Here is a 22466-nt window from a genome sequence, read left to right as displayed (position 1 = left end):
CCTCCACCAGCCTCCCAGCTCTTACTACTCTCCCTTCCTCAGTCTGCTTCAGCCCTTACTGGCAACCATGCTGTTTCTGGAGCCCTGCAATGTGCACCTGTCCCAAGGGCCTTTGCCCTTGCTGTCCCTCTGCCTGGGGTTCTCACCTCCCACCAATCTACGAGGTTCCCTCTTGTACTGCTAAGCCTTTGTTCAAGTGGCTTACCAAGTCTTCCTTACCAAGTCTTCCTTACCTTACCAAGTCTTCCCCACCATTTAAATTTCCAACATTGCCCTGCCTCCCTTAACTCCCTATTCCTTCCCCTACTTCTCTCCATGGCACTTGTCTTCTGATGAACCATGTAATTTCCTTATTGCCTCTCTCCTCCCACCAGAATTTAACTTCCACAAGGGCAGGGAGGTTATGTGTTTACTTCTGCATTCTCAGCACCTAGAAAAATAGTGAGGCCCCTTGTGAGGTGCTCAATACATATTTGTTAAATGAGTGAATTATTCTAGGAAATACAATAGGTTACAAGATGTGGAATGGAACTGGCAGTAAGACACACAATCACTTTTTAAATGTATATGAATTTATGTTGTGTTAGTGAAGTTGAGATTGTTTTTCTTTTTGGTGGCTGGCCAGAGCAGGGATACAAATCCATGATCTTAGTGTTATCAACACCAGGCTCTAACCAACTGACTTAAACAGCCAGCTGTAGTTGTTTTTTCTTTTTTGGTTTGTTTGTTCTTATAATGAAGAGAAAAAAAGACATCCAAGCAAGGAAAAGAAGTAAACGTGCAAGGGCCGGCCCGTGGCTCACTTGGGAGAGTGTGGTTCTGGTAACACCAAGGCCACAGGTTCAGATCCCTATATAGGGATGGCCAGTTAGCTCACTTGGGACAGCATGGTGCTGACAACACCAAGTCAAGGGTTAAGATCCCCTTACTGGTCATCTTTAAAAAATAAATAAATAAATAAAAATAAGTAAATGTGAAGACTTTGTACTTAGAAACTTTGGCATCAGAATCTCACTAAGTTTTCAATTGTACAATTTCCTCCAAAGCATCCTCTGGCTCAGAGAAGTATGTGAATACTTGTAGTACAAATCTTCAGCTGACATGAGTAACTGTAAAAAATCTAAAGCATGGGTGCTGAAAGTTGATAATTATCATAAACATTTGTTAAGAACATCCCCTAAAGGTCCTGTAGCCAGCTTTCTGACAACAGACCTTCAGCCTGACTTGTTGGCTGATTTTTTTTATTAAGTCAAAGTTTAGGGAGCAGACTATTTGACTACTCTTACTAGTATCAGAGGGCACCAAAGTGTTCCAATTCCTTGGTCCTACTTAGAAGCTTCATATATAATTTAATTTCCTTACTTCAGAGGCTGACAGTAAATGCTACTATTAGGAGTGACACTTTGCTAAGAGTGTAACAATTGCATACGATGTCAACTATGGTTTAAGTAGCCTTAAATTTTCATAACAGCATTGCAGGTTTCATTAGATGCCATTCTGTCTACCATGGTATAAAACAAAATACTATTCCTTTCTTAACCACTTACTGCATTTTTATAACAGGGAACTGCTGCCACCTTCTGGTGATGCTTATGACAAAGTTAATGGTGGGAGATTCAAATGCCAGTCAAAATTTTGAAATTCCCCTTCAAAGGGGACAGCCATATGAATACCTTGGTGATTACCTTATCTGATTAACTCTCATTACTCTGGACAGAAAAATAAATAGGAAGTATATTATGGGATTTCTAATGTAAACTAAAACCCTCTACTACTAAAAAATGATCTGGCTAACAGTGCTATCATTCTGAGAACATGGCTTCTGAGTCTTTTTTCAGTTAACCAACTGAAAGAGATGTGTGCATGTGACACACTTCAGTACTTTGCTTAGATAGCAGGCTAATCCTCTCACATCAGTGCAGTCTCATGGGTCAAGCTGACCCACAGAAGAGTATGATCAACCTGTCCAGTGTTTTCATGATTTTTTCATGACACTGAGCGAGAAAACGACCATAACAGATAAGCAGTCAAAAATTACATACACAGCCAGTGGAGTGTTCTGAGAAGTACCTGATTTAAAGCTACAAAAAGACCTCAATCAAAAACAATTTCTTTAATTTACTGAGTCTGCTAGGATTAGGTAATTAATTTACTGAGTCTGCTAGGATTAGGTAATCAGTCTTCAAGAAAAATTTTTCTGCTCCTGAACAATCCAGGTGCATCAAGATCCAGTGAATGTTTATAGAACACTAGTAATAAAAATGGATGGGACAACCGTGACAGCCAAGAGCAGTCTAAGGAAACATGATTCCTAAATGCAATACTGTGGTATCTCATTAAATGGATGGGACCCTGGAACAGAAAAAGGCCATTAGGAAAAAACTCAGGAAATCTGAATAAAGTATGGACTCTAGGTAAAAATCATCTATCGGTATCAGTTCACTGATGTTACAAATGTACCATACTAATGTACGATGTTAATAATAGCAAAAACTAGGTGTGGGCTATATGAAAACTCTCTGTACTATCTTCACAGTTCTTCTGTAAATCTAAAAATATTCTAAAATAAATCATTTCTTTGAAAAAAAGGATGGAACAAGACGTATCTCAATTGACAAAGGCAGGGTCTTAAGTTACTTCAATCATATGCTTAAAAAGTCACAGAGCCTCTATTTTGACTTAAAAAAAAATAAGTTATTGTAGTTTATTGTCATTTATCAGTTCTAGATCCAAACCTTTTATATAAAATCAAGAGACATGACCTCTCCAAATTCCAACCAAAAGGAACACTGAGGTTCATATCAATTTACCGCAAATCTCAGTCACTTGGAAAAAGGGCCTTCATGAAATTAAGTCAGGTACAAAACACTTTATTCTATCATACACTTTCTTGAAACAACCACCTCCCACAAACTCAATTGTGTCACAGGGCATTTGGAGAGTTACCCAAATTTTCATCTCACTCAGAGACAAAAATACTCAACCAAAACTACACCATCTTACATCTGGCCCAAAACTCATGCCTCAAAAATAAGACTTTACAGCCCTACAGTCTCCATTAAAATTGAGGTAAGAAGAGTTTGTAGTTTAGGAAGAAAGAAATACTCAGGTGAACAAACAATTCTTTAAGACTAAACACCTGTGCTGTGCTTTTAAAATTATAATTGGAAAAAAACCCTCCCATTTCTTTCATAAAACTATATTTTAAAGGCTTCTTTCCTACTTCCACATCATCAACATAATGTACAATTTAAAATACAATGATCTCCTGCAAACGTCAACTAGCTCATGAACCAAATTAGAGCTTCTGAGTGGCTACTACTCAAAAAACCTGAATTAAACTCCTATTTGGTCACAGAAGTCACTCTTCTCAGGTATACGCCCTATAACTAATTGTTTTAATTTCCATTTCTTATCTTCAACTTATTATCAATTTAACATTGGCTCTTAAATAAAACGTGCAGAATGGAAGTCCCTGAAACTACTTGGTTTAAACAAAATCTGGGCCCTAACCCCTAAGCTCGCTCACTAGCCCAGGTTAAGAGAAGGTGCTGTTCCATGACTTTCTTCTCACATAAGAATATGTTATATGCCAAATAGACTTTTGAATTGTGTTCAGTTGCCTTGGAGACAGAATAGCAGCAATGCTGTTATAATTTTAAGGTGATTTTTAAAATTATTTTTATTTTTAAGATTAAGCATCCTTAGTGACAATCCAGAACACAGTCCTTGCTGCCTCTTTGGACACACACATCTAAAACAGTGAAAACTGATTCCTCAACTTTCTATGACAAGGAAGCAAAAAAGAACATGTTCACAAGCTGCCGTGGAATTAAAAGAACATGTTCACAAGCTGCAGTGGAATTCTGCTGTCTCTTTTTCAAAAAATCTTATTCTGCTACCAAGCCACTCACCAAGCCATAAGCAAACACAATTTTTCAAAAAGCCAACAAAACCCAGAAATAGGAATCTAGGTATCAAGCCAAAATGCTTACCCAAAACACCGCTGTTGCAAAAGAAGGTAAGAAGCCAAATTCTCATAGCTATTTAGAGAAAACCTTCAAAAAAGAATTCAGAAAGCACTGGAACTACAGTGGTGTGAACATGTTCGAAAGGCAGATACTTAAAGAATGTTTAGCTTGTTCAGCTGGGGAATATATTAGACTTTCTCCTATTCCAGAGAGGAAATAAAAGCAAGTACCACTGGAATTAATACTAAAATTGTCCTTCCCAACAGAAAGTAGGGTGAAGGTAAAGGGAGAGAAGGTGGAACAAAAGGTAGCAAAGGCAAGCTGTTTTGAATCCAGGCTCTACTGACCGGGAAAGTTGAACAGGGCTGAAATTCTTCTGAGCCAGTATCATTAAATCCTAGATTTGGCTCTAAATCAGTGGACTGTATACCCCACTAATAAATATCAAGTACCCACAGTGTGTGTGGTATTAAAAAATACTTTAAAAATTACTATAACATTCTATTCTGAAAAGCAGTAGATCAAAATGACACTGGGCCATGCAGTCAGTTATAGACTAAAGGGCTTCCCCCAAAGAGAGAATTAACTTTGCAGAAATTTAGGTTGGAAGAAATGTGAGTAACATAGACTTAAGGAGATCAGGTCCCAGCCCATTTTTAATAAGGTTTCTACCCTCCCCAGTGGTAAGAAGTAGTACTGAGGGGGCACCAACAGAATGTCTTAAAGGGATCTTTCTCAGAGACAAAAAGGTCTGTAATTTTAATTCTTTAACCCCTCCTTACCTACAGCTTGGGAAGGAAAATAAATATTCAATTTTTAACTATTCAGAGCTTTGGGCACATTATAATAATTAATATTCTGTAGTTTTCATTTTCTGAAACTTTGGTTATAATTTTTCTTATTTTATGTTACAGTGAAAAAATGTATGAATGTGTCTTAATCAGTAGTACTACATGAAAATATAAACCTGTTCTTCCATATCTTCTACACTGGAAGAGTGAATGAATGGCACCCTATATATCCTGCAAGGTTGCTTTGTGCACTGGATGAAAGACTAGGGCAAACTATTCTGTTTCCGTATCTTGAGTAGAACGAGGAAACTAGTCTTCAATCTCATCTTCCAAAAAATCTCCATTAACATCCATAGCAGGGAACAACCTAGAAGCATAAAAAAAGATACATTTTTATCCACTTGGTCAAAACTGAATATAATTTGTCTTTCCTTGTCTCAAAAATATTTTCTGCACTCTTCTGATAACATCCTTGTACATCTTTTCTTTTCCTTTAATCTCTCCATTGAGAAGACCTGAAATTTAGGTCACCCTAAATAAGATGCCTTAAATTTGCAAAAACAGCCCTTTTAGGATCCAGACAAACTCTCTAGGGCCAAAGATAAACAGTAAGGAGGATGGATATCACAAAACTGATGCTCAATGTATACAATATGTGGAATAAGACAAGATCTCGGAAGTGAGACAATCTAGATGAAGCTGAACTCTTTCAAGACACTGTAACTCTACATGCTAGTCATCACTTCATTGTCTATCTCCACAGTCTTTGCACTCTCCATTTGTAGAATTTGTCTTCAATTTGTCTTCCTTCCCTTATGTTACCTAAAATTCATGCAATTTCCAACACTAGATTTCCAAAAGTTCACGGGCAGGGCTTGCTTCTTCAATTTCTCTGATAGTTTGAGAACACAAATGACTGGGATGCTCTACAGATATCCATTAACAAGATCATCAACTGATGCTTTAATTGGAGAGCTGCTGGAGAACTGGACATTCACATTGTGCGAAGGAATCACCCCACAGATTACTTACTAATAACAAAATGGAAAACTCACCTTTACAATAAAGCAAATGATAGAACTAATTATCATACTAACACCCTATATTGGCTAGACACCAAGAAAAAATTGAAAAACAATTCTTCCTTAGGCTGGCCGATTAGCTCAGTTGGTCAGAGTGCAGTCTTATAACATACTAACACAGCAACAGCCTGACATTATGGGCCTCCTGATGTAATACAATGTATGCATCACGTCTCATGAAGTGTTCTTGTCAAAAAATGTTACTCTAAATCTAATCAAACCTCAGTCTAGGGCTGGCCGGTTAGCTCAGTTGATTAGAACACAGTGCTGTAACACCAAGGTCAAGGGTTCAGATCCCCATACCAGCCAGCGGCAAAAAAGTAATTAATTTCAGTCTAGACTTAACTTCCAGTTTACAGCAAATAGACAGGATAGAGAAAGAAGGTAAAAGACATCATGAAGAAACAAAACTGTAGATGATAAGAAGTTATGTAGGACAACTGGCCTGGGTGCTTCAAAAAGTCAATGTTCCCCTTGACACACACTGACAACGGTGGGTCAAACCTTTTCTGTACTACAAGACTAAAGAGACCAAATATAATGAGTGTGAACTTGATTTGATCCTGATTCAATTAAACAGCTTTCAAAAGACATTTTTAGTGATAAATGAGAAATTTAAAATATGTTGTGTTTACTAGATGATAGTATGTCATTATCAATAAATTTGTTAAACTATTGTCATTATGTAAAAGCATTTTCTTGGGGCTGGCCGGATAAGTCAATTGGTTAGAGCTCGACCTTGTAACACTGAGATCAAGGGTTCAGATCCCAGTAAAGGCCAGTCATAAAAAAATAAAAATAAAATACATTTAAAAAATTTTTTTAAAAAGCATTTTCTTATTATTATTTTTTTTCCTTTTTGTCTTTTTTCGTGTCCGGCAACGGACCGCAACCCTCAGTGTCGCGCCCGTACTGGACCGGGACCGGCAACGGGATCGCAACCCTTGGTGCTGCGCCCGCCCCTCGCTCAGCCAGTGAGCGGGAACCGGTCTGTATGTGGGATCCGAACCCTCGGCGGGAGCACCGCCGCGCTCCCAAGCGGCACACTGTAGCAGTGCGCCACCGGGCCAGCCCCTAAAAAGCATTTTCTTATGTTAGTAGACACATGTGGAAGTATTTAGAGTTGGAGCGTTATCATAACTCAAATTAGCTTCACGTAGTTTGGCAAAATAGTTAAATAAAGAGAATAAATATGGAAAAACACTATCAATTGTTAATTTAAGTGGAAAGTGTTCTACTGTTTCTACTACTAGAAAATACTTGTCTGCATCTTTGAAAATTTTCACTACAAAAAGTTGAGGATAAAAGATCAAATAAAAATTTCCAGGTCAGCTGCCAAAAATAAAATAATAAAAAAAAAATTAAAATTTCCAGAGAGGGCATATCTCATCTTTAAGAAAATAATATAAAAATTCATCTATGCAGGAAAACATGTCACAGACTTATCTGAATAAGCCCAAGTTCTTAAGTAAAGCACTGGATTTGTGGTCTGCACATCAAGTACAAAAAATTGCTGTTGAGCCTAAGGAATTCTACGTGTACATACCGGTTAAAACAGGGAGAAGCAGGATCATTGAAATGTTTGTAAGGGTTTGCTCTAGAGAGGGAACCCATGCAAATCCAGCAGAAATATTGCATACAGCCAGTACATGTCATCTTGTTACATCCATCTAATTTCTGGTGGGAAGGGTAGAGAAAAACATCAAGGCCATAAAAGCTAAAGTGAAATGCACATGCCAAAAAGATTCAGTACAACATTCTCCTTGTCTTCTCTCTTTTCTCATGCAGGATTGAGATACATAAGTAACACATAGATAACTATTTAATGCTGTTTTGCATTACAAGTAAAATACGGAAAATATTTAGCATGTGTCTCTACAACTACATACTTAGCAAAATCTCTTCTGATAAACAGTAGATACAAATCAAACACATATACTATGGCTGGACCATGTAGTTAGATTAATATTAAAATGTTTAGATTTGGTATGTTTGAGTTTTAAATAAACCTAAGTAAACATTTGGTATCAAGTCTTCCACTTTTATCATAGCACTAAGGCATGTTAGAAGTGCTTAAATACAATGCCAGTTTCCTTAATGGAGTAGCTGGGGAATCATCAGTAGCTCAGTTCAGATATAACGGATTGGAAAAGTAGAATCAAACACAAAGACATATTTTGTTTTCAAAACATGTTAAGGTCTTGTCAAGAAGCAATAGATTTGTCTAATTATTTGGTTCAGCTTAATGGAAAAATGTCTCCATTTCTGAGTGTATTCAACAGATGTGCTACATTTCAGGAAAAATAGTCCTGAGAAGTCAGATTTGATATTTTTGTTAATCACACAGATGAGTTAAGAGTTGACTATAAGTCTAGTATGCCCTTCTAATAACCCATTCAAATTGAGGTAAATATAAGAACAATTTTCACTGTATGAAAGCACTTTGAAAAGGGAAATCTACATACATTTAAGGTCAATAACAATATTTAGTAGTGAGATTTGCATCTTCCAAGTAAGAAGGCTAAATAAATAATCAAATGTGTTTTCTCAGTAAGTCACAGAATGGACTAAGAGGTTTCTTAAGGCAATCATAACATGATCGCAAGTCTGCTTGCCTCCAAGTCTGTCCCAAAACATTTACCTCTATGGGAGTCCCACAGCACGGGCAGCTCTTTGAGTTCTTTTCCAGCCACTCCTTACTTTCCATCTCTTCCAGTGCCTTCTGAATCACCCTCTTACCATACCTCTGTTCCAAAAATCTTTTACTGGCCTCATCCGCTTGCAGGTACTCATTTCGTAAGTCCATTAATTTCTCTAGAAAGTGAAATGAAAAATTAACTTTTATACAGATTTGCAATGCTAACTAAAAATCATTAAAAATGGCCATAATCTTTGACTACTCATTAGTGCAGTTCCTGGAACTTTATCATAAGGAAATAATCCAAAGTAAAGTAATATGCATGCAGATGCATATAACAATGGTAAACAAATTAAATTTTTAAAGGAAATAACTGTATGGAAGAGCCATTTAATGACATATTCAGTTATTTAAAACTTATAATTAGCATGGCTACAACCCAATAAAACTGCTCATTACTGGGGCTGCCCACTTAGCTCACTTGATTATAGCATGTTGCAGATTAGAAAAGATGGATGTGCTAAAAGTGGTAGAAAAATAGGTTGTTTTTTTCCTTTGACTTTGATTTCTTAATCTTGATATATTTGTGCAACTAGTAGTAGACAAAGATGGACTTATCTAAAAGACACAAAGGTTAAAAAAACACTGATTCTCCACTAAGACAGCATCATTCACTATTTCATAATGAACAAGACCTACCAAATAAAAATAGTTGCCTTTGTCTTAAGAGCAAAGACTAACTGTTCAATTCTGTACATTAAAAATAAAACAAAACAAAAATCAGTGAATAAAATTTACCACCGTCACTTAAAACAATACAAACAGGAAAAACAATTTTTTTTTAATTTACAATGCTCAGTTTCAGTCTGTACTATGATTTGTTATAAGTGCTGAAAAGTTCCTCCTGTCAACTATTTCTCTTGATAATCTTCAAGATGGCTTCCACTGCTCTATCACTTAACTCAAATGGAATAGGCAACCATTCCCAAAGGCTATTTTCGGGGGCAGGGTGAGGGGTGGGGGGAAGGAGTGACTGGCCACGAGATTGAAACCTGAACCTTGGTGTTTATCAGCACCACATTCTAACCAATTCAGCTAACTGGCCAGCCCCAAAGGTGTTACTTGTAGACAAAAGGCTTTTGTTCACAAATGTATTACCTTTCAAAACAGTTAATTAAAGACGTTTCTCAACAATGTTGTAGTTATTTTACTAGTTTACTTTCCTCATAGTATTTTAGAGGTATGTCTCCCTCTTAAAGCAATGGACATCTGAGACAGAATCCTATCTGCACTATTTTCCTTCACCTGCGAATCCCTTCTCTGTGTTGTGCATTCCCATGGCTCCATCACCTCTACTTTAATGTGATAGACAGATCTTATTCATTCTGTCACTTTTATCCTTCTAGTAATTCAAAGCATTTTGCGTTCCTAGACATACGAAGATCAAAGGTTATTGCTCTAATGTTCTCAAAATAAAAAAGCTGTTAGTATTTCATATTTTATACTATATATAAATAAGTACATATATTTATATATATATACATATATATACTTACATATGTAAATATATAAAAAACGAAACACATTTCCTAATTTTGCTGAAACCCCCAGACTATATTCAATTCTACCCTAAATGCACACCTAAAATGCACTGCAGCCTCTCAATGATAAGGTTACAGAAGTCTAAAGTAAAGGCTTGTATTACATTTTGCTAAGTTCTCCGTCCCACCTGCCCTTACCCTCTACAAGAATCTGGCATAGGTAACTGGAATTCTCTACTCACTCTCTCCTCTCAGGATACTTTCTTGGAAATAATGACAGTCTGCTAACATAAGCAATTAGTACTATAATAATAAAAGCATTAATAGTTATCATTTTGCATTTTACATGTATTACCTCATTGTTTCTCACTATGCTGAAGAACAGTTTTTTTCCCCCAGTCTGTCAAGGATCAACACTTTACAATATATAATCCAACCATTTATTAGAAAAATGAAAGTAAAGACAAAAAGTACAACCCTAAATTTTTATTAGATTTGACTGACATAAAATTACTCTGTGAAATAGCTATAAAATCCTCTAACACTGACTCTCAACCTCCATATTCATCCCATCATAGACCAGTATAACAAATATAACAACTTTGAGTGGCTCTACATTAGTTCACTTCCATCCTTAGAATAACCCTATGAAGTAGCTACTATCATCGTCTCTGTTAGCCAAACAAAGACTAAGCCACTAAAGTCTAGATAAATGGATTTCAAGGACCTGATTTCCCAACCCCTACCTAGATGGAATTGGAAAACAGGTTTCACTTACGGTGCCTCCTTCAACAGAGGGTGGCTTACTGAAGCACCATGCTGAGGAAGATTCTGAGGCCTCCCTGTGCTCAGTGAGAAAGCATCTGATGACTCATCAGACATATGTGCCATGGAAACAAGAATGGCAGCTTAGATGTCTGCATTTGCCATCTGGATCTACATTATTGCACATCTACAGGTAGAAATTACCTTGACATTCCTTTTCTTGGAATGTTCCCCCTCAGGGTGGCATGGTTTTCCTTACTTCCTTCAAGTCTTCACTTAAACCATGTTGTCAGTGAGGCCGCCCCGGTTTCCCTAACTAAAACCACAAGTTCCCTGCCCTTTGAAACATTTCATATCCTGTCCCTGCTTTATTTTTTTCCTCCGTAGTGTAATGGGTTAGAAATCTTGATTCTCCTTTGATCTTAGAATAGGATCTTTAGGTAATGAATGAAGGAGCCAAAAGTTCCTGAAAAGGGGACAAAAGTCCACAGATAAGGTTGGCAAAAGCCATCTAATCAATTCTAATTACTATTTAGAGATGGAAATGTGTATTTTGACTGTTTTAGGTTGCTGGTTTGATTCCGGCTTGAATGACTATTGACTAACCTACTGATTGTTCTTAAGACATGTTAAGGAAACTGCTTGAATGCTGTTTAAATATGCTAAGGAAATTGCTGCAGGAAGTATGTGAAAAAGAAAACGTTTACTAAGGACAAGCTCTTTATTGGTGAATTAACCTAGCTTTTTACAAATTTCATTCTGGAATGTCACATTACTAGTTTTATACTGCCTGTCCTTATGTCCTTCTTTGATGATTGAATCAACTGATTTTTCTTGTGAAACTTCCTTGTCTTGTCAATAAAAAGAAAGGCTGATTTTGGATTGGGGCTGCTGCTCCCCTGATGAGTGGCAGTCCCTCCAGGCCTCATTGATTGTATTTTGACCGAATTCTTTCTTTCTCTTTTCTCCATCTCAGTTACACAGAGGAAAGTGTAACAACTTAGCACTTAACACCACCTAATATCCTTACTTTGTTTGCCTGTCTCTCCCACTAGAATGTAAGTTCCATGAGGGCAGAGATTTTTTGTCTCTTCTCATCACTACTATATCCCCAAAGCCTAGGACAGTAACTGACACAGAAATATCTCTTGAGTGAATACTTTCAAAGTGAAAAATTAAAGTCATAATGCTTTGGGAAGGGTGGGGGGTTGGGAGTGGGGAGGTGAGGGAAGGCAGTGCAGGTTGGGTCCACACAGTTACAACGTACCTGCAGTCACTTTACATGGAGAGACCCCATGGTAGGTCAATCTGCACAAGGTACAGAAGGCAAAATTGCAGCTGGAGCAGATGCCCATGGTGCAGCCAGGCTCTTGCATCACAGGCAGCTGGCAACACGGGCGGGGACAGTACACCACATCTGCCATCAGGTCCAAGGTAGACTGAAGGAGAAGGCGGTCATAACGGGCAAATAACTCTGCTTCCACTAGCTCTTTGACCTGGAGGGGAATACAAAACACCATAGGTTTCATCATTCCGCAAGCAGTTCTGATCCCAAGGATATTCTTAGGATGGTGGTGTAGTCCAGAAGGGCACATAAATTAAAACCTTTTTCTCACTTCAAAATGAAACCAAGAATAGCAATGGTATATATCTTCAATGAGATGGTGGTTACATGGGTCTACACATTTGTCAAAACTAAGCAAACTGTACGATTCAAATGTGTACTGTTTTTGCAAGTAATATTATGCCTTAATTAAATTGATTAGAAAACAAAAAACAAAAAAACAAGTAGCTATACTTTTGCTGAAGTCTGTAAATGATTCACCTAATCACTCCAGAGGATGGCCCTTCAGCCCCACATAAAGACAGTCTAATGATTCCCCAAGGTTGGTGGGATTTGAGCAGATATACAAAGTAAATCATACTTACTTCATAATTACTTTTTTCACTCTCATCCTTGCCTAGGACTGCCCATTCCAAGGCCAGCAAAGGAAGCATTTACATTTGTTTAAAAGGCAGAGTAAAACTACAGCATTCTTCATGGACACAGTGAAACAACCTGTAGGTGGCTCCCAGACCTCACACTGCCCCCATGTGCCCTATCAAGGAAGCTCCTGAGAAGATGTCTCCCTTTGTGAAAGGTTAAAAGGCTACCGTCAGCACCGAAAACAAATACCTGACCAGGAGTGGCCACCGAAGGGCACTTTGGTTCCGGGCAGTTGAGGCATTGAACCTGGCCATCTCTGATCTGGATTTCAAAGTAGTCCTTCAGACAGGCTTTGCAGTACACGTGCCTGCACTCCATGAAGTACATGCATTCACTACCCAGCTTCTCACAGAAACAGATATTGCACAGGAACAATTTACTATTAAAGCATTTGATCTGCTGAGCTTGATCAAAGTCCAAGATTTCCTGGATCAGACTTGACAACGATTCCACATCCTGTACAGCTCTCTTGTCCACAACCTCCTCTTCATCTACATCAGATCCAGCAGCTCCTTCAAAATCTAGCTCTGTGGTGGGAGAGGCTTGAGTTGTCCTTCTCTGTACTTTTTTCTGAGAACCCATCTTGAGCTCAAAAGGAGAGACAATATTCAGGTATGTTAGAGTCTCTTCCTTAAGAAACTGCATCCAGGCAAAAAGGACCACACTGCCATGGTGTTCTTCCCATAGGTTGTCCAAGTGCTTGCACAGAGCAGATAGCTAGGAGAAAGAAAACATGTGAGGATGCTGGTGAATTTTAAAAGATGATCATGCTGCCGACTCCTCATTTCCCTTGAAATCATTTTAACTTGTACATTACACCCTTACATTTCCTAACACTATTATTTTCTGCTATGATAAACTGTGCTACTAAACAGTATCAGCAATTTGGTTTTTATTTGGGGTGTCTGGCCAGTGCGAGTCCCAACATTTTCATGAGGGCACTTCTTAAACTCCTCAGGGGCATGAGCCACAGTTGAAAGGAACACAGAAGCTAGAAGTACCATGAAAAGAAGAGACGTGGCAAGACTCCATAAAATGAAGAACTAGATTTACATTTGAGCCGCTGAAATGGAAGACTTTTTCTATTCTTTATTTGTTCTCTGTTTTAGTATTACTGTATATCTTGTGTAGGACAAAGAAATCTAGGTCTAAAATGAACTGTTTCTCTTCCTTGGGAAGTTCCCAGTCCTGAAGATACCCTGGAATAATGGTTTAAAAAAAGAATAGCTTTAAAATTAATTCTAACTTCCAGTACTATCAAAAAGCAAACTCATCTGAAAGAATCACTAACAGAATCAGCCTCAGAGTCCTTATTTTGCAGATTTACAAGCTGTTTTTAACTAAGCAATCTGGGCTTACATGAGATCCTGATTAATGGATAGAAGTAGACTGATACTGGCCCTGGACATAATTACAAGCCCTTAACAAGGTTTGCAGCCACAGAGAAAGCTCTGCTTCCTAAGCTAAGCAACCAGAGGTAAACTACTTCAACTTTTCCTCTTACAAAGTAGCCTGCTCAACTTGAAAGGCAAATATAAGAGGATTGTCTATCAGAAAGGTAAAATATTTGTAAGCAGAGCTCAGGAATACTAAGCAGCTTTTCTTTTTTAGGTAAACATCCACAAAAAAACCTTCCAGATGGTCAACAAATTTTGTAAATTTAAATAACAAGTAAAAAAAGGACATCTCCTGTTTCTTGCTCTGTGTAGTGATACTGACCAAACCCTGCACGGGCACTAATTTAACTCAAACACATATTGATAAGTTATGAATGTACAACTAATGCTTTTTCATATTTGCATAAATATGCTTATAAGATCAACCATGCTTTGAGGAACCTGCTAAAATCTGTAAAATGTAATAAATACAAAAAGGGAAGCACTGAGTCCTGTAGGAGCCATCAAGTCCAATGAAGAACCCATTCTCCTCCATCCTCTTTTCTCCTCCAATCCCTTTTTTTTTTCTTTCTTTTTTTTTTTAAAAGATGACTGGTAAGGGGATCTCAACCCTTGGCTTGGTATTGTCAGCACCACGCTCAGCCAGTGAGCAAATCAGCCATCCCACCGCACTCTACCGAGTGAGCCACGGGCCAGCCCTTCCAATCCCTTCTAAAAGAAGCATTTGGGATGCATGTAAATGTGAAGGGTGGAGGGTGAGATAGAGGAAAAGAGCAAGAGAGGGACTGTGTGTATCTCTGTGTGAGGAATAATGGAAAATACCAGAAATATCCACTTCCTCCTATCCACCCATCCTAATCAGTGAATGACAAGTCTATGTCAATTTCACTATCAACAGGTGAGATTCATAATTCCAAGGAATCAGGGGTAGCAACAAACAAGAACTGAACCAAGAGGGAACATAAAAGACCAATTAAAATGTCAGTTACATGCATAAAAGTTTACTTGATAAGGAATTACTAGTGTAATTTTTGCTGTAAAACATAAAATGAACATCCGTCCTCCCCTGCACTTTCCCCAAAAGCCAGTAAGTATTAAGTCGATGCTGGTATGCTGGAATATGAAATTGCAAACACACATCCACTTAATCTGTCTCTGTTTTGTGCATGTGTACCCACATGTATGGATGTAAAGGATCAAGAGCTCTCCAGAGAACTGGGAGTATAAATATCTCAACTATCTGTGATCTAAATATCAAACAGTCTTGATATTCCTGCGCAATAATGAACTGTCTTGAGTCTACTGTCTCTGGCAAAGACATTAGAATGTAAAGGAATATTCCTTTTTATTCTACATGTATTACACTTTTTTAAAGTTTAATTTTATTTTTAATTTTATTTTTAAGCTCAATTTTGCAAAAGCACTCTCATCTAAAAGATTAGACTGGGGCCGGCCCGTGGCTCCCTCGGGAGAGTGTGGTGCTGGTAACACCAAGGCCATGGGGTTTGGATCCCTATATAGGGATGTCCAGTTAGCTCACTTGGGAGAGTGTGGTGCTGACAACACCAAGTCAAGGGTTAAGATACCCTTACCGGTCATCTTTAAAAAAAAAAAAGATTAGACTGGTGGGTGGGGAAATGAAAACTATGTGATCAAAAGGGAAAATCTGATAAGCTATTCCTTGAGGTAAGCAGTCTGACAGTTTTCATCTTAATATACATGAGCCTATCAATCTTCATCATAACTTCTAGAAAAGTAGCTGCTACTGATCCATGACCTATCCCAGAATACCTTAGCTTCAAGTCATAGTTATGTATCAATCAAGAGTTGCTGTTGTTACTAGAAAAGGATATATAACCCAGAGAAAATGAAGGCTCTTAATATAAGATTTCAAGCCTTAATGAGATATCTACAGAAATTGTACAATTTTGTATTTGTGTGCATTTATGTTTACATGACAGCAATCAACACATATTAGTTACTAATATACAGATTTTAAAAAAGAAAAGTACTTATATTTACTCAGGAAATTTGCTGATTATAGCTACATTAGCTCAATGTTAAGCCCTAATTACTATTAAATCTTTTATTGAAGGAAAAAAAAAAGTAACACCAACATCTAAGAAAAATGAGGAAGATCTCATAGTTTCCATTACATTAATATTAATTAATGAATAGCAAAACAAGAAACAATATACTTGATTAAAACTTACTCTTGCTACAATTCATAATGATTAATCATTCTAATAACTGCCATTCCTTTTTAAAACACCAGTTTCAGTTCATTAACATTAAAATTCATGAAGGCAAGGGAAAAAAATTATAAAATCAAACCCATCTGTTCTTCATGCTCCGATTTCTAGATCATCAAGGTAGTCATTAAAGATGATTTTTTAAGATTTTCAAAATGGATAGGAGAAATTAAGTTTCCGGTCTAACCTGAGTTGGTGACAGCCATTTGCCACTAAGTGTGAATGAAGGTGGGGAGGTGGATGGATAATCTGGTGGCAGTTCAAAGTTCAGCACAAGTGGAGGCAGAAAGCAAATGGTGTATTCAAAGCCACTATTCTGGAGACACTCATTTGAATTGCCTGAACCAAAAACAAACATTAGAAAGGATCAGTTGGTCAACACCTGAGTGTCCATTACTGTAGAGCAGTGCTCAAGAAAAACTTGATGCTTTAGTTGAGGGGATAAAAACCCTCCCCCAAAGCACTTTCTATTTCCTAATTTTAATTTCATAGCCGCCACCTTCAAAAAAAATCTCATAAGCCCTTGAAAAATCTACTAAGCACCATGGAATATATAATGAAGATACACAACTTATTCTTATATTTACTTCTGAGTACAATTTCTAACATAAAAGACCAAGTAATACACAATGTTTTGAATCGCTGTTGGTTTACAGTAGATGATTAAAGACACAATCTAAAGAAAAGGATGTTGATTTCTATCAAACAGCCACGGCCTAGTTAGACCAGCATGTGCAAACTATCCATAAATCATAGTTGGGAAAATTTGTGCCCACACAATGATCTCAGGCTTGAGGGCATGATACAGCATATAGCACTCTTACAATCAAAGCTGCATTTAAATGATCACACTCATGTTCTGTACTCAATGCCTTCAAAGTAGAAACATTTTGAGTTAAGTGTGCATCAAGGTCTTCTGTGAATGTTTGTATCAAAAGCAGCAGTTTTGTTTTTTCTGAAGCAAAAGGTCACAGAGTAACAGCATGTGTCACATGTTTACAGTAGTTAAATGACTCTGGAAACCAAAAGGTATTAATCACCACCATGGTACTGTGAAGTTTTCCAAGTGGTTTTCCATACATTATTTCATTTGCTCTTTGATTATCCCAATTTAGCAGCCAGTGTCTCATGGCTGATAAACTGCTAGTTAGAAAAAGACTATGACACATGAAATAGGCAGCATAATATCCCAATTCAGTGGCCAAAAAGGTGGAATCAAATTGAAAACTGCTTACTCCCATTCTAATTTTTATTCAAAACAGAAATATGTATGAAATCTGTACTACTGCCATTTATCACTATAGCCTATAAACACAAAGGAACAAATAATTTAGCATAAACTAAGAAATCAAGAATCATCTTTACTCAGAGAAATGTTTATGAAAATATTATTAACTAACCGTTCACAAATATCTTGAAATTCTGTGGCAAATCCAAATAGATTCTAGTTTCTCCACCTTGGACAGACTCTGCTTTTCTAAATTCATCTCCATCATAAATACTCGCCAAGGCCAGCAATTCATCTTCCTGAGCTTCTCGGTCTTCTGACGACATTTAATTTCTGAGGAACTAAAGATAATCATTCAAATTATTTAAGAATAGAAAATACACGAAGTTGGGAAAAGTTAATCGCATTTTTAACAAACAACTACAAAAGATTAACCAATATTCTCATTTTTCTGCTAAACTAAAAATGACACTCATATCTAGCATCCCATTAGCTTTCCCATAGTAATAGTTTTCTTAGAAGGATGGTTAGGTACTTCTATTGCTGACTTTATTAGTTTGATATTTTATTGATGATTTAGGGAAAAAAACACAATTAAAAAATTTTTTAATAAGGACAAATCACAAATTACTTTGACTTGTCCACTGAAGCTAGCAAAGTGACTTGCTCTCAAAAGGTGTCAAAGTATATTTGATATACGTCTTAAAAATACGTGAATTTTCAAAATCCATAGGAAGCTCCAGGGTGGGTTTTCTTAGCCTCAGCACTTTTGACAATTTGGAGCAAATAATTTTTTGTTGTGGGGGACTGTGCTATGCACTGTAAAGATGTTTAACAGCATCCCCTGGCTTCTATCCACTAGAAGTCAATAGTGCCCCCCTTAAGAGTTGTGATAATCAAAAATATCTCCAGATAAAGCCAATGTCCCTTGAAGGGGCAAATTGATCCCAGCTGGGAAAACCCTCTTGTAGAGGATGTTACAGACACAGATACTGTATAAAAGTCAGATAACTGAGCAAGCAGAAAATCATATTAAAATTTTTTTTTTTTTTTTTAAAGATGACCGGTAAGGGGATCTTAACCCTCGACTTGGTGTTGTCAGCACCACGCTCAGCCAGTGAGCGAACCGGCCATCCCTATATGGGATCCAAACCCGTGGCCTTGGTGCTATCAGCACCGCACTCTACCGAGTGAGCCACAGGCCGGCCCTCATATTAAAATTTTGAAATTAATACCACATCTTGTCAAATCTAAAAAGCTATCAATTTTAAGATTTACCATTGTTGTAGATAACACTAAGAGTGAAAATATGGTGCAATTAAAGCATGAATCAATGCTTTTTTAATTGCAGCAACTGAAAGATGCAGCACAATTTCAGATACTTTAAATGTAGAAAAATATGAACTAAGAATCTATGAAAATTACTTTACTAAAAGAACAAAAATATTACCATTATGTCAACTAAAATATTATATTATAATTGTACTTGCAAATATACTCCCCCTCAACTAAAATATTTTTTTAAATTTAAGTGTACGAAATTGAAAAGTTAGGACATAGTTTTTCACATTAAAAAAGACAATACAAAATTTAAACAAATTCACTTTAAATGACCCCCTTTTCAAAAAATAATTTTTATTCCAGGAGATGTTAATGGCTCTGCTTAACCTGCATCCCTGTTTAAGACACAGTGAAACGTTTTATTTGAGGTCAGTTAATACCTGTTAATGACAACCAGAAGAAAAGGATATTAACAGCGCTCTCTGTATTTCAGTTCAGCTGGGAATTCGTGCGATCCCATTTATTCTTAAGCCAGTGGAGCTGAGACTGCTGAAGCTTGATAGGAGGCTGAGATGTAGGACTCATACTAGATACACTAAGGAAAATCTGCCATCTGCAGAAAAGAAATACGAAAGATGGTGTTAAGACCCTCTCCAAACTTAAATTCTCAATTTCCATAACCACCATTTAAGTCAAATACATCCTAACATATAGCCAATCCTAAACTACAGCTGCATATTACTCTCCTAGGACAGACTAACTGAGCCATGTGGTTAAAAGGGCACTTTAGTGTCCCCCAGGATGGCAGAGGACAGAAAGCAAATAGTGTATTCAAAGTATGGTGTATTTCTTATCTAACTGCCCTCAGCCCTGGGAGGAGCTGAGGAAAATCAAGGTCACATGAGAGGACAGGACACCATGCCCCATAACATACATATTCTTAAATTTGCATTTTGTTTTTTTCTCCTTTCCTCTTCTGCTTGTTTCATTCCTTCATTTCCCATCCCCCTCCAGCTTTTCCTCTCTCCTGCTCATGAATTAACCATGCCAATGACACTCAAGATTAGGTTCACTTTGATAGGAGGATAATACTTAAAAACAAAACAAGGGCACACACACATAAACTTTCAAGAATTATTCTAAATGCTTTAGAAACAGGCTTCTTAGCTGGGGTCTGGGGATGGGGAGTGTGGTCCACAGATGAATAATGGACAGTCCTATGAACACCCTAAAATTATATGCAAAAATATTATATAAAACCATAACTGTTAAGCCAGGTTCTCAGATGTGTGACCAACAAATAAGCTAAGGATGAGATTCACAATCAATTTACATTTATCAAGTACCTACTGTGTATGTACTGAACTAGACCTTTCACATTACCTTATTTAATCTTAATTTTACTAGGTGGTACTACATGGTGACAGTAGGATTAAGCTTTTTGTTTCTTCCTGTTAAAACACAAATGGGAGTGGAAATGACTCTACAGAGTTCATGACTTTGGGTTAGGGTTAGAATCTCCTGAGGAGCTGCTTTTTAAAATTCTCATACCCAGAACACACCCCAGAACAATTAAATCAGGCCTCAGGAATTTTCCACATTCTCCAGGTGATTCCAAAGTGCAGCTTACAACCTCTACTCGAAGCAGTGTTACCCTTCAACAGTTCCTCATGCCCTATCCGCCATACCCAGCTTCTGTCGCTGCCACCTTTCTTACAGCTGAATCCACTGGGCTCAGTGCTCATGAGGCGGAAGGACGTTGTGTTGTACAGAAACTTCCTCCTTTGGCTTTCATGCTTCTTATTTGGGAGTCTTTTGAAATGTTTTTATTTTTTTTTTATTTTTAAAAAATTATAGGGGGTTTTAACTTCTGGGTTTAGTTTAAATGTTACATTTGATGTAATGCACTCTCTTCTGAAATAGTTGAGTAGCAACCACATTTTAAATGACTACAAAACACAAAATTAGGTTTCAGGATATTATTAAATTTGGAAAAAAAACCCACAAGATATATATTTGTAAACTGAAATCTTAATGATGGTGAGACACTAAAAACCATTTAAAATATAACTATAAAGGATTTAAAATAAACATTTAATATATAACTGAAGTAGCTTTTTTTGATGCTAGAACATAATTAGGCTTTTTAGGTTTTTATTTTAATTTAAATTCTTCTTGAGTTTTCAGGTTCAAAATGCTGATGAAACACTAGGCACTTTTGTTTAAAAAGACAGCCTAGGAATGTATTCCCTCCATTTCCTTCTGATTCTTTCCACTGAGCCTTCAAGGACCACCTCCAAAGTCCTCTTCCACGTAGCGTTTTCCAATTAGACCCATGTCTTCCTTTAAAATCCAGCCAGACTGTAACTTTCCCGACACTGTCACATCCCACCTTGTATTACAGTAGTCTGTGAACTTGCACTTCCTCTCCTGCCAGACTCCTACCATTACTTTCTCAAAAGCCAGGACCACGGCTTTTCCATCTGTGTACAGTTCTCAACGTCCACTAGTGCCTTGCATTAGAAACCGGAAAAGAGTATAACTGAAGTCGGGGTGAAATGCAGAGTGCTGGAATGGAGGACCAGGAGCAAAGGGTTCAGTGAGCCCTCCGCCACATCCCACTGGAAGCAGGAGCCTGGGTCGGTCGTCACAATAACAGTAACAATTAGTGACTCTTACCGTGTGCCAGGCATCGTGCTAAGCCCTTCCAATGCATTAGCTGATGCTAGACTCCCACAACCACACGAAGCAAGTCCTATTACTCCCTCCGTTACACAAACGAGAAAAATCACAGTTTAGGTCCCCTTCTGGCCCGCGGTCACACAGCTAATATATAACTAAGCCTCGATTCAGACCATTCTGTTTCTTTATTATAACACAGGAACGAGAATAAACCCCGGCGCCACGAGATCATTCAAGTTAAATATTAGTTTTGACAAACCAAAAACCTCTACAGCAACACCAACGAGGGAAGCCTCTCCTAAGCCGGGTTTCCCTTCGCCCTGGGAAAATCCTACTCATTCTTCCAGGACACACCCTGCGGACTCCCTCCCTGGGGTCACCCCAGCTCCGGGTTCAGCAGGGAGCCGGGGCTGTCTCTACCGCGCGCCACCGAGTCGTTGTTTGTGCGACTCACCAACAACCCGGGGCAGGCCCAAGCCTAGCCATGTGCCCCAGCGCTAAGAACACGGAGGGCCCTGTGCGAGCTGAGCGTGGGCCCCGGGGACCGAGGAGCAGGGCCTAGACCTTCCCCTTCCTCCTGAGCGCCCCGGGGGGGCTGGGCTGGGCTGGGGGCGCCCCGTCTCGGCTTTGGGGAGGTGAGTCCCACCGAGCAGCCCCGGCCCGGCCGCCCTTCTCTGACTCGCGCGCCCCGAGCGCGGTCCGCATCATACCTCCGGTCGCCCTGCCGCCCCGGGCCCGAAAGTTCCGCCCTCCGCCCTTGCCCGGGCCCCCTCACCGCACTCTCGGGCGAGCCTGGAGACGCCGGGATCAAACCGCTCACCGCCTCTTCCGTGCGCGGGGCTGTCAGCTGA

At 38.3% G+C, this 22466-nt stretch overlaps 1 protein-coding gene and 1 long non-coding RNA gene across 2 annotated transcripts; one reads left to right on the top strand and one right to left on the bottom strand.

Moving 5' to 3' along the window:
• Positions 1-2538: 2538 nt before the first annotated feature.
• On the top strand, positions 2539-3893 carry LOC103603885. The gene is made up of 2 exons (XR_551662.1): positions 2539-3810; positions 3843-3893. It is a non-coding gene; the product is annotated as an uncharacterized LOC103603885 (long non-coding RNA).
• Positions 3894-4835: 942 nt separating this feature from the next.
• Positions 4836-22466, bottom strand: RNF14 (ring finger protein 14). The gene is made up of 9 exons (XM_008588459.1): positions 22391-22466; positions 19374-19546; positions 17825-17993; positions 16612-16763; positions 12965-13492; positions 12056-12284; positions 8486-8658; positions 7391-7521; positions 4836-5129 (listed from the first exon to the last, which is right to left on the bottom strand). The coding sequence occupies exons 3-9, from the start codon at positions 17976-17978 to the stop codon at positions 5072-5074; spliced, it is 1425 nt and encodes a 474-aa protein (XP_008586681.1). The 5' UTR covers positions 17979-17993; positions 19374-19546; positions 22391-22466; the 3' UTR covers positions 4836-5071.

This window comes from Galeopterus variegatus, unplaced genomic scaffold, assembly GCF_000696425.1.
Source record: "Galeopterus variegatus unplaced genomic scaffold, G_variegatus-3.0.2 Scaffold4846, whole genome shotgun sequence".
Classification (NCBI taxonomy): domain Eukaryota; kingdom Metazoa; phylum Chordata; class Mammalia; order Dermoptera; family Cynocephalidae; genus Galeopterus; species Galeopterus variegatus.
Note: the sequence above shows the minus strand (reverse complement) of the source record. Positions and strands in the feature narration are given on the sequence as shown.